Source organism: Pristiophorus japonicus, chromosome 11, assembly GCF_044704955.1.
Source record: "Pristiophorus japonicus isolate sPriJap1 chromosome 11, sPriJap1.hap1, whole genome shotgun sequence".
NCBI lineage: Eukaryota > Metazoa > Chordata > Chondrichthyes > Pristiophoridae > Pristiophorus > Pristiophorus japonicus.
This window is the reverse complement of record NC_091987.1, coordinates 151,271,785-151,286,822: the sequence shown is the minus strand read 5'-3', so window position 1 is coordinate 151,286,822 and position 15,038 is coordinate 151,271,785. Positions and strand designations below refer to the sequence as shown.

The following is a 15,038-nucleotide window of genomic DNA, read 5'->3' as shown; positions in this document are numbered from 1 at the left end:
GCAGTGTGTTCACTCTGACATCAGAGACATTGGAATACAAGCTGCTCATCTTCATGAAAACCCAGCTGCAATAAGTTTACACATTTGTGTTAAATCTTTTGTGCACTTTGGCAAAGGAGATCACAACATACAACTTCCCACCCACAGCTGAGTGAGCGGCAAGTCAAGTGATCGCACCGAGCCGAGGTCCATAGCTGGCACTCAGTCACGCACTGGCAGGGAAGTGAAAGGACCTTGTGTTCCTCCCTTCCAGGCTGTGCGATTAGATGGGCTATGATCTTTAAAAAACCAGTGAGAATTCTCACCTGGAAACTCCACTGCCGAGTTCTCAACAAGCATCAAAGCACAACACACCACCACGTCAGAGGTGATGTACCAGCTTCATTTTCGATGTACAGAGACACGATATCCAAAAGCACAAAATTAGCTCAGAAAACAGTGAAGTAAACAGGATCACTGAAGTAAAATGATTGCTGTTTTGTCAGAATACTGCCATCTCAAACCTTTATAAATAGCCTAAGGCTCCAACTTTATTCATATGATCAGACTGAACTGTAAAATAGACCAGTGTTTTATAGGGAGTGCACTTACTTCAAACTAATTGCCCCTCCCGGCAAGCACAGGACAGTGTCTGCTAGAGGGGACATTCACTTATAAAGTAATGGTTAATGTAGAGCATTTATGGTCCACAGATACAAAAGCCCTCAATGATGTGGTAGGCAAATGCAAACCAACAATGTACCTGTTGTGCAACTTCACTCTGCACAAAGTTTGAGCTCCCTTGGAACCCTTCAGGCTTTTCCCATTGTGATTCTGTACAATGAAGAAATAATTGCCTGTGAGTCTCTCACTTGGCCGCAACACAATCTGTATATTACAAGATCCCTTTTCCATACAGGATACGATTTAGCAGTGTCTTTGAAATATAAACACACACCACTCCATGAAAGCATATGCAAATAATTTGATTTAATCGCTTTGAATGGTTCCAACACATCTTTAGAATCTATCATCCATGCAGTACAAATTTAAGCACTTACGATTAGCCAAGCACAAATAGTTCCACGGCTACAATTACTTCGCAAATTTATTTTGCTTCATTAATACTAAAAAAATGGCACCCAAGGCTAATCAAGCTTGAGATCATCTAAAGGAAATTATAGATTGCCCCACAGAAGTTTGTATGACAGATTAACCACACTCAGGAGGAAACGTACAGTGAGTCTTGCACTTTAATCATTCAGTTGTTATATATACACACACACACACATTTAAAAAGCCGTTGCTCTGAACCTAGATATACAGAGGAATAATGGCAAGATGGCCTATATTATCAATATGAAAACACTTTAAAAAATCTGCAATTATTGCATCATCTATATATTTGAGGGAAATACAGTAATTGATATTTACCTCGTAATGTAATACGTTATTTAAATACATACTGCATAGATAATTAAGCATTGTAGATGCACAGCTATGGAGCAGCTACACACAGCATTTGATGCACACCATAAATAAACGACGTTCGAAGAGATGTTAAAGACAAGCCAATACCCGACCAGCTCTTCTGTCCGTTTTCTTTAAAAAAACATTTGATGCGAAAAATACACTGGTGAAGTTTAGTGCCCAGTATATGGAGGAATGTCTCTGTGCAAGTCCACATCTTGCCGTTCCACAGTACAGGACTTTATTTTTTTTTTTTTTTTAAATAGAACTCATTCCTGCAGATGGATCAGACAATTCTGTACCCAACTTGACACGTTTCTTGGGGGTTAAAGCTTGCATTCAGTGGTAGCGATGAGATTTGCTGCTCCCAAATCAAGAACGGGCATATTTTGCAAGAATTTATCCTGCATTTCATTTTAAGTTCCTCACCATTCCTATTTCTGAGAGAGGGCAAATGGCCAACTGGAAGCTGTATGAGAATGATTCAAACAGACGTGCTCTGCCTCCAAGGAAAACATTTTCCCATCCACTGCAGCCTCCTCCTCTTCCTTTGTCTAAGGCCAACATATCCCCTCCATTGATGCTTCCCTTCCATTCCGAGTAAAAATACCTTTCCCTCCTCTGACTCCCTTCCATTGCTCTGATAGAAACACTTCTCCCTCCATTGACTACTTTCCTCTCAAGGAAGCACATCACCCTCAGAGTTCCTCAGTAGGGTTCAGCAGCAGGCATTGTGTGGCACTATGGGCCCAAGTTTCCACAAGAAAAAAAATGGGCGCCCCTCCGAGCTGGGCGCCCGTTTTTCGCGCCTAAAAAAATCCTCGGTATTCTCCACCTACTTACAGGTCCTCTGGCCCTCGGCGCAGACAGCACGAGCTGTGGGGGGGTCGGAGCCAGGTCCCGGCGCTGAAAACAGTGCCGGGACCTCTGCACATGCGCGCTACAGTCGGCACGCAAGTGCAGTAGCTCCAGGCGCCGAACTGTGTGGGAGGGGCCAGAAGCACGCAGCCTCTAGCCCTGGCTGAATGGCCTCACTGGGGCTGCGTGAAGAAGGCTCCTCCCACGGCCAGCTCCTGCTCCCCGCCCCCGACAAGACCCGACACCCGCTCCCCCCCCCCCGCCGACCAGACCCGACCCGACCCCCGCTCCCCCCCCCGCCCGACTGACCCGACCCGCGCTCCTGTTCCCCGACCCCCCCCCCCCCCCCCCCCCCCCCCACTGGACCCGACTCCCGAACTGCCCCCTCTCCCCCTCAGCGGCACGAACGGCTGCAGAATTCTCCCTGGCTGAAGCACTTTCACACAGGTAGGAAGATGGTTTATTTAATCTTTTCTTGGCTTATAAATGTTTATTCAGGTTGGATTTATTTGTATAATATTTGTAGAAGTATAAATAAGGATTTATTGTCGAATTTAATGAGTTCCCTTCCCCCCCCCCACCTCGTTCTGGACGCCTAATTTGTAACCTGCGCCTGATTTTTTAATGTGTAGAACAGGTTTTTTCAGTTCTACAAAAATCTTCACTGGCTCCATTCTACTTTAGTTTGGAGTACATTTTCACTGTGGAAACTTTCAAATCAGGCGTCAGTGGCCGGACACGCCCCCTTTTGAAGAAAAAATTCTGTTCTAAAACTAGAACTGTTCTACCTGACTAGAACGGCAGAAAAAAAAATGTGGAGAATTGCGATTTCTAAAATAGTCCGTTCTCCACCAGTTGCTCCTAAAAATCAGGCGCGAATCATGTGGAAACTTGGGCCCAATAAGTTACACTAGCAGCAATGTACCATTTAAATCTGCATACTGGTAAATAGGTATCATTCAACTTGATACAATGTTGGGCAACTCCAGGTGATAGATCACACTGAGATTTGTACTGGGAACTAAAGTCCAGTCCATAACATTTTATCAAGATTCACTTCAATTCAAATGGCCTTTATTCACTATGGCTTTATAAACACAGCCCTTTTTTGGGGGCAGAGTGCAAGGAAATCTCTAATGCTCCTCTAGCTAATATTATGCCTAAAGTTCATGTAATTAGTAATTCTAGCACAACTGAACCTCCAGAAGAAAGGACCATGAGCACAGCACCCAGTATTTTTAAAACTCTTGTTTCTATTTCACATGGGTAGGCATGTTCAGTCTAGGTATTTATTTCCCTTGCACAGGGGTAACTCAGATCTGTTTTACAAGGATTTCCACCCCCCTCCGCTCGTCACTTTTTCCTTGGCCATAATTTTCCCCCCCAACTCTACTTAACCATCACAGAAAAACAAATGCGAAGCGGCACAAATAGAAATGACCCGCATGCCAAGTTGCACAGGCATTCCATTTGGTATTGGAAGCTTGGTGCGATAGTACAAGACTTCAGCATAGGACCCTGGTCAGGCCGCACTTAGCAGACTGTGCACAGTTCTGGTTTCCAAGCTTTAAAAAGGACACATAGCAGCACTGCAGAAAGTGCAAGAAAGATTTACAAGGATGGTACCACAACTGAGAGATTACAGCTATCAGGAAAGATTAAACAGGTTGGGGATTTTGTTTCTTTAGAAAAAGAGTAGAGGAGACCTGACACAGGTATTTAAACGTATCAATGGATTGGACAGAGTAGTTGTAGAGAATGGGCCCAAATTTCCCCAAGAGTTGCTCCGTTTTTTTTTTGGAGCAACTTGATTTTTCTGGAGTATCTTTTTAGTTGCAATTCTGGCCATTTAATTTATGCCAGTGCAAGCGAGTTAGTTAGGTTTTTTTTTTAAAGTTTTGTTTTTTTCCAAAAGGGGGCGTTCCCAGCCACTTACGCCTGTTTTGGCCATTTAAGCGAGTTTGGCCAGCAAATTGTTGCTCCAAACTAACTTAGGCCAGCGTATGTTGCCACTTCTGTCCGCACAGAAAACCTTACCTAAAGTTAAGGAATCGGCACAAGTAACTACATTTAAAGCACCACCAAGCACCAAACAAAGCACAAAAAGTAACAAGTATTCAATAAAAAAATAAAGAATTGAAGTAAATAATTAAATTAATAAAGAACTGAAGTAAATCCTACCCTCAACTAAACTCGGCAGCAGCTGGCCGTGCGGGAGTCCCTTCAGCCTGGGATATGTGCGGGACAACGCACAGGCAAGCCCTTCGGCCAGGACTAGGTGCGGGAGGAAGGCTAGGCTGATGGCCTCTGAACGGAGTGAGGGAGAAGACTCAACGCGGCAGGCTGACGGGGTTGGGGGGGGGGGGGGGCTGGAGGTGGTGGGTGCTTCGGGCCCCTCCCACAAAGCCTGCAGAGATTCGGGCTGCAAGGAGCTACTGCACATGTGCGCACACTCTAACGCGCATGTAGAGGTGTCTCGGCACTGTTTTCAGCGCCGGGACCTGGCTCCGCCCCCTCTCATTCTGTTGCACCATGCTACAGCTGAAGACGACCCGAGGATTAGCCAGAATTATAAGTTAACTTTTCGGTGCACTTTTTCTTCCAGAATAGTCGGCGGACCTCCGTGAGGTGCACCGTTTTTGCAGGGGGGGGGGGGGGGGGGGGTGGCGGCGGGGGACGCAACTTGTGCCCAATATTTCCACTTGTGGGAAATTCCAAAACTCGGGGCCGTAAGTATAAGGTAGTTACAAATAAATTCAAGAGGGAAATAAGGAGACATTTCTGTACTCTGGTTAGAATGTGGAATTCGCTACCACAGGATGTGGTTGAGAATAGCTCGGACGCTTTCAAAAGGAAACTAGATGAGTACATGAGAGAAAAGGGAATGGAGATATATGTTGAAAGGCTGAGATGAGGTAGATGGGAGGAGATTGGTGTGGCATATAAACACCAGCACACACTAGTTGGGCTGAATGGCCTGTTTTTCTATGTAACTCCATTTGCATGACTAAAGGCATGTGCAGACTGGGCTTGGTTTGTTAAGAGATCACATTGTAGAGACATCTTAAAATGGGGGTTAAATCTGCCACCATAAATAAGGCAAATATTTATTTATTGTATGCCAAATTTAATGAAGTCAGAACTGCTGCCACAAACCTTGCCACGTTTCACAAACAAATGAATGGCAGAATTAAATGGCTGCATCAACCCACTGACCTCCCACCTTATCCTTCTCTATTAATTCCTTTTTAAGCAGTTAGCAGATCTCCCATGGAAGTTCTTACTGGTAGTTTCAGGTCCAGTCATGATAGTGATGGCTCAGCCTGTTCCTTTAAAGGCCATTGCTATAAACTCCAGTACCAGTTGTGGCTCAATGTAGCACTCTCGCTTCCAAGTAAGAAGGTTGTCCCACTCCAGAGGCTGGAGCACAAAATCTAGGCTGACACTCCAGTATTGAGACAGTGCTGCACTGACAGAGTTGCCGTCTTTCGGAAGAGACATTAAACAGAGTCTGACCCCTCAGATCCCATGGCACTATTTTGAAGAGCAGGGGTGTTATCCCCCATGACCTGGACAATATTCATCTCTCAACTAACATCACTAAAGCAGATTGTCTGGTCATTATCACATTGCTGTTTGTGGGACCTTGCTGTGCACAAATTGGCTGCCGCGTTTCCTACATTGGCAGCAAAGCACTTTGGGACGTCCTGAGGTCATGAAAGGCGTTATATAAATGCACGTCTTTCTGGTGAGTTGTAACTATGTAAATGTCAGGCTCCAGGTCATTGCCTTTCTCTTTGTCAAAATCACTTTGCTTTATAGCTGCAATAAACGTGACACCTGGATTGTGACAGATGCAAGACATATATATGTTTGTGGGACTTAGCTGGGGTTTAAGATTCCCCTTAAAACCCACCTCTTCAACCAAACTTTTGGTTACTCCTCCTAATATTTCCTCCTTTGGCTCTTCATCCATTTAAAAAAAAATTTTCCTCTGTATCTACTTTAAAGTGGTTTTATAAATAAGTTGTTGTTTGGCTCTGCTCACTGTCGATTTAAACAGCATTGAAGAAACGGTGCCTGTACTGACCGTATACACACCTGGAATACTGCGTGCAGGTTTGGTTTCCATATTTACGAAAGGATATACTGGCAGTTCAGAGAAGGTTCACTAGGTTGATCCTGGGGATGAGGGGGTTGACTTATGAGGAAAGGTTGAGGAGGTTGGGCCTCTACTCATTGGAATTCAGAAGAATGAGAGGTGATATTATAGAAATGTATAAGATTATGAGGGGGCTTGACAAGATGGATGCAGAGAGGATGTTTCCACTGATGGGGGAGACTAGAACTAGAGGGCATGATCTTAGAATAAGGGGCTGCCCATTTACAACAAAGAGGAGGAGAAATTTCTTCTCTGAAGGTTGTAAATCTGTGAAATTCACTGCCTCAGAGAGCTGTGGAAACTGGGACATGGAATAAATTTAAGCCAGAAATAGACAGTTTCTTAAACGATTAGGGCATAAGGGATTATGGGGAGTAGGCGGGGAAGAGGAGCTGAGTCCATGATCGGATCAGCCATGATCTTATTGAATGGCGGAGCAGGCTGGAGGGGCCTTATGGCCTACTCCTGCTCCTATTTCTTATGTTCTTATGTACAGACATTTTGGCACTTGCAGTTTCTAAACATTTGTTTGCCTTTATCCTTCTTGAACCCGCAAGCAAAGCTAAATCCTCAAAATAGAGGACAATTCAGCTTCAAGGCTAACAGATAGGTTGCAAACATAAATTCTCTCATGCTGGTGAAACAGCTTCCCAACGTGTTCATCCCCAAATGCCAGGCGAAACCCAGTGCACACGGCCACTCCTATTAACTTGCCCCAGATTACCGGGGGGGGGGGGGGGAGCTCATTTTAAAAGCAGTTATCCCACTTGCCTGATCACCGCTTCCATCTACAAATTTCTGACAGAACGAGCATCCATCTGGTTGGTTGTGCCGTCAACAAGCAGACACAACACATAGTGTTGTACATGCACATTTGACAGAGGGCCCTCCCTTGTTTTACTGGCTATATACAGGGGAGTTCAGCCACCGTCCTCCAATAGTACCATTCTCTATTCTGTAAGGGCAGACTCTGCAGAATCAATTCAAATTTCATAAAGGCAAATACAGACGAGGAAGGACATTTGGCTCAGCTAGCTCACCCTTCCATAGAAACCTGGGAGCAGAATCCATTTTCCCACAGCAGCAAGTGTCTCACCTCCTGACTCCCAAAGCCTCTCCATCACCTACAAGGCAGAACTCGAGTGTGATGGGATACTCTCCTCGACGGGTGCAGCTGCAACAACACTACGATGCACTGGCCCAACTCGTAATGCTTGTCCAGCAGCACCTCCCAAGCTCCATCTTGGACAAGGCAGCAGGTATATGGGAACATCACGTCCACCTTCCATTCACACCATCCTGACTTGGACATATACCAGCGTTCCTTCATCATCACTGGGTCAAAAGTCTGGACCTCCCTCCCTAACAGCATTGTGGGAGCACCTTCACCACACGGACTGCAGCGGTTCAAGAGGGCGGCTCACCACCACCTTTCCAAAGGCAACTGGAGAAGGGCAATAAAGTTCCAGCCTTGACAGTGATGCCCACATAGAGAGAATGAATTGTTAAAAAAACACGTAGTCATGTACTTACTGTTGCAGGGGTGGCAGGAGAACTAAAGATGTTTAGACCACAGGAAGCCATTCAGCCCAGTGTCTGTGCTAGCTCTTTGCCACAGCAATCCAAAACTTGTCCCACTCTCTCCCCATAGTCCTGTATCTCTGCCTCAAATATTTATCTCTGCCTCAAATATTTATCTAATCAACCTAAAAGGGGTGAAACTCCCTCCATGTTTGATTAAATTCAACCAAATATTCGTCTATCAACTAGTACTAATATTCAATAATTCAAAAGTTCGAACAGCAAACTTTAAACAGTCTGAGGGAGACTGCAGTGGTCTGGTTTCCTCGATACATTTGGTCTTAATGGGCAGTTATCCCACCCCTTGCCCCTCCACTGTATACATTCCTGAGCAAGTATGGGGTTGGAGATGTGCTGAACTGGAATTGGTGATGTGGGGGAGGAGGGGGGGTAGAGTGTATATTTTTCTTTGTTTGGACTGCTACAGTGGAAGGAAATTCTGGATGATGGGGGATTACTGAGATCACACTTGTAAATGGCATGGGACAGGTCTTGTAGCATGATAGGAGGTCAGGTAGCGCAACAGCTCACATTCTGGTCTCAAGTCTTAAAACAAAAGTTCTCCACCTAGAAATTCATACTGCTTCAAGTAACCCAATCTTTAAAAAAGCTTTTGGAAAAAACTGCTGAGGAGTACTCCCTGCTCCCACCCATGAGTCAAACTTGAAACAGTTGACTTAAAATAACTAGAATGGGCCAGATTTTTCTCTGAGCAGTGAACGAAACGTGCTAGCCATTCATCAGACTTGCACTCGTCCCATCGAAAGTCTATGGGCTTTTGCACAGCATATTCCTGTCAGCCAACCATCTAAAGCATGGCGCCCTCTACAGGCAGCTGGGACCCATGTGAGCAGGGAAAGCAACTGTTTCTCCTTAATCAATCATATTAAAGAATTGTTAATGAGCAGCGCAGAGTCTGAATCAGTAAGTGGAATTTGGAATTCAATGTCAAATCAGATACAGAAAGCAAAATAGTGAAGGAAAGAAAGATTGGATTAAGAGAGATAGAGAGAAAGAAAAAGTTAAATATTTTAAATTTAACTCGTGAAATCTCAAAAAATAATTAAAAGTTGAAGGAATGAGACCCCACACTTGTAAAATAAAAAAGGGGGTGGGGGGAGGGGGTGGGATCTCGTGCACGGGTAGGGGAGTTCGAGGGGGGAGAAGGGGGCAGACACAGCGACTGTGGAGCTCCTAATCAAACCCTGGAGCACATCATTGAGTATTGCCCTCACAGAATATTTGCAAGCAGCTTACAAGATATCCACGCTGTTACACCGTGGCCTGGATATCCAACTTGGATATTGACGTTTAATTTGTTTTGCTAATATTGTTGGAGCGGATTTTTGGACATATACTTGACTAGTATACGGGACCAAACATTTGTTTTTATTTTCCCCTTTAATGAATTTTGTAAGGGACAATACTGATGCATTATGTTTTATATAAAAAACAGTTAGACTTCAAGGTATGCTGGCCTTGAGTTATGTAGATAGGAAAGTGAGATAATGAACGACTGGAGAGATAATTAAGTGGGATGTTTGTCTATACCGGTGCCAAAGCGTCTGCCCTTGTTTATAATGCCCTGTCACAATGCAGGCTGGTTTATATAAAAAAACTCAGCCTTGGATGAAAAGCTTTGTCTCCGATGTGATGTAAAGTGACGTAATTTGTAAGATAAAAGAACCTCACTGGAGATACCAAATTGAGTCGTGGTTCAGACAGGGGTCTCTAACACTTCTCCCAAAGCTTTGTCTCCGATTTAATAAACCTCTCTTTATATATTATACAGTCTTGGAAAAATTTTCCACAACAAAATGGCGTCACAAACAGGATACTGTCCGATCAGGCGTGATCACTTAAGACAGTATCTGGAATCTGGTGTTAGAGACTGAAAAGGGAGGTGTACGGGCACGACGGGATAGTGTATAAGATACGAGTAAGCAGATAGCGGGAAGAGGCTGACTAACCAGTTTAAGTTGTCCCTTTAGTAAATAAGGTCGGTGCGGAAGGGAACTGATCGATCCAACCTAAAGCCGAAAACTCTGGTGGTAAGGAAACACGCTAGCTTTGTTGCGAAGACAAAGGGTCTCCACAGAGTAGTCGTGGCCGTGAGTATTACAGAAACAAAGGGAAACGTCCGAGACTGGCGAACATGGAAGGTAAGGAAGGGAATGTAAAACGCGGGCTGCCCGGATCATTAATTAATTCCTATCATTAATTATAACTTGCGCAATTACGTAATGCCATTAAAAAAAAAGCTGATAGTGACTATCTTAAGTGACATATGGATCCAGTCATAAGCTTTGTTGAATGAAGAGAGACTTTTGTGAGTGTCTATTTTGAATGAAGAGAGTACTCGAGTGATTTTGACTGTGGAATGAATGAAAGCCTGTTTGGGAAGGTGTGGAGTTGCCTACCTGTTTTAGCTTCACCCACTCTTTCCAAACAGAGTAAAAAAATGTTTAACCCTTCGTAGTGTTGTCCTGTATGTGGGAAGTTTAAGAAACTGTGAACCTTATGATATTACATTTTAAGTTAGAAACGAAGGTGTGGATATATTCGGATGATAAGTTACAGAGCTAGGAAATGCACAAAGGATAGGTTTGTTGAGTAAAAGATAAAAAAATATATGGTCCCGGTAGTAAAAAAAAAAAGAAGAATTTATTTGACACGCTCACTTACTTGTCGAAAGAAAACATGCAATTGGGTTGAAAGACATAAATTTAGTCTCGGAATGAGATAAAGAATGCCTTTTAAAACGCTCCCATTTTCCTTGACACGAAAGCTTCTAGCTCAGTAAAGAAAAAAAAGTTTTAAATTTAGAAATACCTTCAGGGATCAGGTCAAACTCCTGGGCGAGTGGTGAGCTATCTGTGAAGGTGTAAAAGGGACTTTTGAAAAAGGCTAAAACAGTAAGCTTTAGCAGTTTAGAAAAGAAAAAGATAAGGCAGGAAAAGGTCTCTGCCACAGGAACAGGAGGAGGGCAGAAAAGGGGGACTTGCCATAATTGTGGAAAACCGGGCCATTTTTGCCAGGGAATGCAAAGGGAAAGGCAGTGAAAAGCAATGTACGTATTGTAAGAAGGGGCACCTGGAAGCGACATGCTATGGTAAAAATGGCTATCCTAATAAGGCAAGGACCCTGTCAGAACAGGAATACCAGAAGTGGCAGGCGTACAAAGCCACCCGGTGATGTCCGGCGACCCCTGTACAAAGTAAAAAGGAAGGAAGGATATATGTGTCTGCACTAGTAGGGGGCCCGACAGTGTGAGTTGCTAGTGGACACGGGAGCCTCAATATCTATTACTAATATGTTCCTTCCCGTCACCGACAAGAAGGCTCTGATAAACGGAATAGATGGACGGCCCACACTGGCCTACCTGAGCACCACCCAATTGGTGGAAATTGATAACTTATATATACCCATGAGATTTTATATATGCAAGAATCGTGAGGGAGCAATATTGGGGAATGATGTAATGAGGGAATTTAAGGCCCTGATTGATTGCGGCAAGGGGAAACTGCACCACTAACTCCCCAACATGGCCGGTAGGGAAACCAGATGGGAGTTATAGACTCACTATCGACTACACTGCCCTTAACAAGATCACCCCCAAATTACACCCGATAGTGGCCAGCCCCTCCACAATCCTTACCTTATAGAGTGGGGCCCTGAACAAGAACAGGCATATAGTAAACTCAAGTCAGAACTAGTCTCCGCACCTGGATTGGGACTGACTGACATGGGTAAGGATTTCCACATCCACTGTAACAATGAAAGTAGGTTCTATATGGCCGAGGTCACCCAAGATCACGGGGATAAAAGGAGACCTATAGCCTATTACTCTACCACCGAAAGCTCGGTGGTGACTGGGTTAAGGAGGAAATTAAGGCAATAGTTCGGAAAGACATTAGCTTGGATGATGTGGAATCTATGGGTAGTGCTGCAGAACACCAAAGGGCAAAAAACGTTAGTGGGAGTTGTGTACAGACCTCCAAATAGTAGTAGTGATGTTGGGGAGGGCATCAAACAGGAAATTAGGGGTGCGTGCAATAAAGGTGCAGCAGTTATAATGGGTGACTTTAATGTGCACATAGATTGGGCTAACCAAACTGGAAGCAATACAGTGGAGAAGGATTTCCTGGAGTGCATAAGGGATGGTTTTTTAGACCAATATGTCGAGGAACCAACTAGGGGGGAGGCCATCTTAGACTGGGTGTTGTGTAATGAGAGAGGAGTAATTAGCAATCTCGTTGTGCGAGGCCCCTTGGGGAAGAGTGACCATAATATGGTGGAATTCTGCATTAGGATGGAGAATGAAACAGTTAATTCAGAGACCATGGTCCAGAACTTATAGAAGGGTAACTTTGAAGGTATGAGGCGTGAATTGGCTAGGATAGACTGGCGAATGATACTTAAGGGGTTGACTGTGGATGGGCAATGGCAGACATTTAGAGACCGCATGGATGAACTACAACAATTGTACATTCCTGTCTGGCGTAAAAATAAGAAAGGGAAGGTGGCTCAACCATGGCTATCAAGGGAAATCAGGGATAGTATTAAAGCCAAGGAAGTGGCCTACAAATTGGCCAGAAATAGCAGCGAACCCGGGGACTGGGAGAAATTTAGAACTCAGCAGAGGAGGACAAAGGGTCTGATTAGGGCAGGGAAAATGGAGTACGAGAAGAAGCTTGCAGGGAACATTAAGACGGATTGCAAAAGTTTCTATAGATATGTAAAGAGAAAAAGGTTAGTAAAGATAAACGTAGGTCCCCTGCAGTCAGAATCAGAGGAAGTCATAACGGGGAACAAAGAAATGGCGGACCAATTGAACAAGTACTTTGGTTCGGTATTCACTAAGGAGGACACAAACAACCTTCCGGATATAAAAGGGGTCGGAGGATCTAGTAAGGAGAAGGAACTGAGGGAAATCCTTATTAGTCAGGAAATTGTGTTGGGGAAATTGATGGGATTGAAGGCCGATAAATCCCTAGGGCCTGATGGACTGCATCCCAGAGTATTTAAGGAGGTAGCCTTGGAAATAGTGGATGCATCGACAGTCATTTTCCAACATTCCATTGACTCTGGATCAGTTCCTCTGGAGTGGAGGGTAGCCAATGTAACCCCACTTTTTTTTTTTAAAAAGGAGGGAGAGAGATAACAGGGAATTATAGACCGGTCAGCCTGACATCGGTAGTGGGTAAAATGATGGAATCAATTATTAAGGATGTCATAGCAGTGCATTTGGAAAGAGGTGACATGATAGGTCAAAGTCAGCATGGATTTGTGAAAGGGAACTCATGCTTGACAAATCTTCTGGAATTTTTTGAGGATGTTTCCAGTAGAGTGGACAAGGGAGAACCAGTTGATGTGGTATATTTGGACTTTCAGAAGGCTTTCGACAAGGTCCCACACAAGAGATTAATGTGCATAGTTAAAGCACATGGGATTGGGGGTAGTGTGCTGACATGGATTGAGAACTGGTTGTCAGACAGGAAGCAAAGAGTAGGAGTAAATGGGGACTTTTCAGAATGGCAAGCAGTGACTAGTGGGGTACTGCAAGGTTCTGTGCTGAGGCCCCAGCTGTTTACACTGTACATTAATGATTTAGACGAGGGGATTAAATGTAGTATCTCCAAATTTGCGGATGACACTAAGTTGGGTGGCAGTGTGAGCTGCGAGGAGGATGCTATGAGGCTGCAGAGCGACTTAGATAGGTTAGGTGAGTGGGCAAATGCATGGCAGATGAAGTACAATGTGGATAAATGAGAGGTTATCCACTTTGGTGGTAAAAACAGAGACACAGACTATTATCTGAATGGTGACAGATTAGGAAAAGGGGAGGTGCAGAGAGACCTGGGTGTCATGGTACATCAGTCATTGAAGGTTGGCATGCAGGTACAGCAGGCGGTTAAGAAAGCAAATGGCATGTTGGCCTTCATAGCGAGGGGATTTGAGTACAGGGGCAGGGAGGTGTTGCTACAGTTGTACAGGGCCATGGTGAGGCCACACCTGGAGTATTGTGTACAGTTTTGGTCTCCTAACCAGAGGAAGGACATTCTTGCTATTGAGGGAGTGCAGCGAAGGTTCACCAGACTGATTCCCGCGATGGCGGGACTGACCTATCAAGAAAGACTGGATCAATTGGGCTTGTATTCACTGGAGTTCAGAAGAATGAGAGGGGACCTCATAGAAACGTTTAAAATTCTGACGGGGTTAGACAGGTTAGATGCAGGAAGAATGTTCCCAATGTTGGGGAAGTCCAGAACCAGGGGATACAGTCTAAGGATAAGGGGTAAGCCATTTAGGACCGAGATGAGGAGGAATTTCTTCACCCAGAGAATGGAGAACCTGTGGAATTCTCTACCACAGAAAGTTGTTGAGGCCAATTCACTAAATATATTCAAAAAGGAGTTAGATGAAGTCCTTACTACTAGGGAGATCAAGGGGTATGGTGAGAAAGCAGGAATGGGGTACTGAAGTTGCATGTTCAGCCATGAACTCATTGAATGGCGGTGCAGGCTAGAAGGGCCGATCAAGGGGTATGGTGAGAAAGCAGGAATGGGGTACTGAAGTTGCATGTTCAGCCATGAACTCATTGAATGGCGGTGCAGGCTAGAAGGGCTGAATGGCCTACTCCTGCACCTATTTTCTATGTTTCTATCCAGATGTATAGCCACGCTAGATTGCGCAGCTTGGGCGGTAAAAATTAAGCGAGCATGTGCTGATGACTGGAAACATCATTCTCCACACTAAAACACACATTGGTAGAAATGTTAAACACAGGAAAACTGAGAACCGTATCTAATATGAGACGGGCAAAGTGAGAAGCAGTCCTCTTAACACCCAACAAAGCGGTAACCATAATTAGGGATGTAGGAAACAACCCCGCAGAAGGTATGATGGGTGAGGGGGAACCCCACTTTTGCGAAGAGGTATGTGAGGATATGGAAGAGGATAGAATAAAAGATGCCCCCCTTCAAAC

At 44.5% G+C, this 15,038-nt stretch overlaps 1 protein-coding gene across 3 annotated transcripts in view; it reads right to left on the bottom strand.

Moving 5' to 3' along the window:
- wbp4 (WW domain binding protein 4) overlaps positions 1-15,038 on the bottom strand; it is a 66,900-nt gene that overhangs the window by 18,095 nt on the left and 33,767 nt on the right. For 2 of the 3 annotated variants that reach the window (XM_070894175.1, XM_070894174.1), the window contains exon 6: positions 743-813. The exons of the other annotated variant lie outside the window; for it this stretch is intronic. In XM_070894175.1, coding sequence (XP_070750276.1) covers positions 743-813 — 71 coding nt within the window. The remainder of the gene's footprint in view (positions 1-742; positions 814-15,038) is intronic. 3 annotated transcript variants of the gene reach the window in all.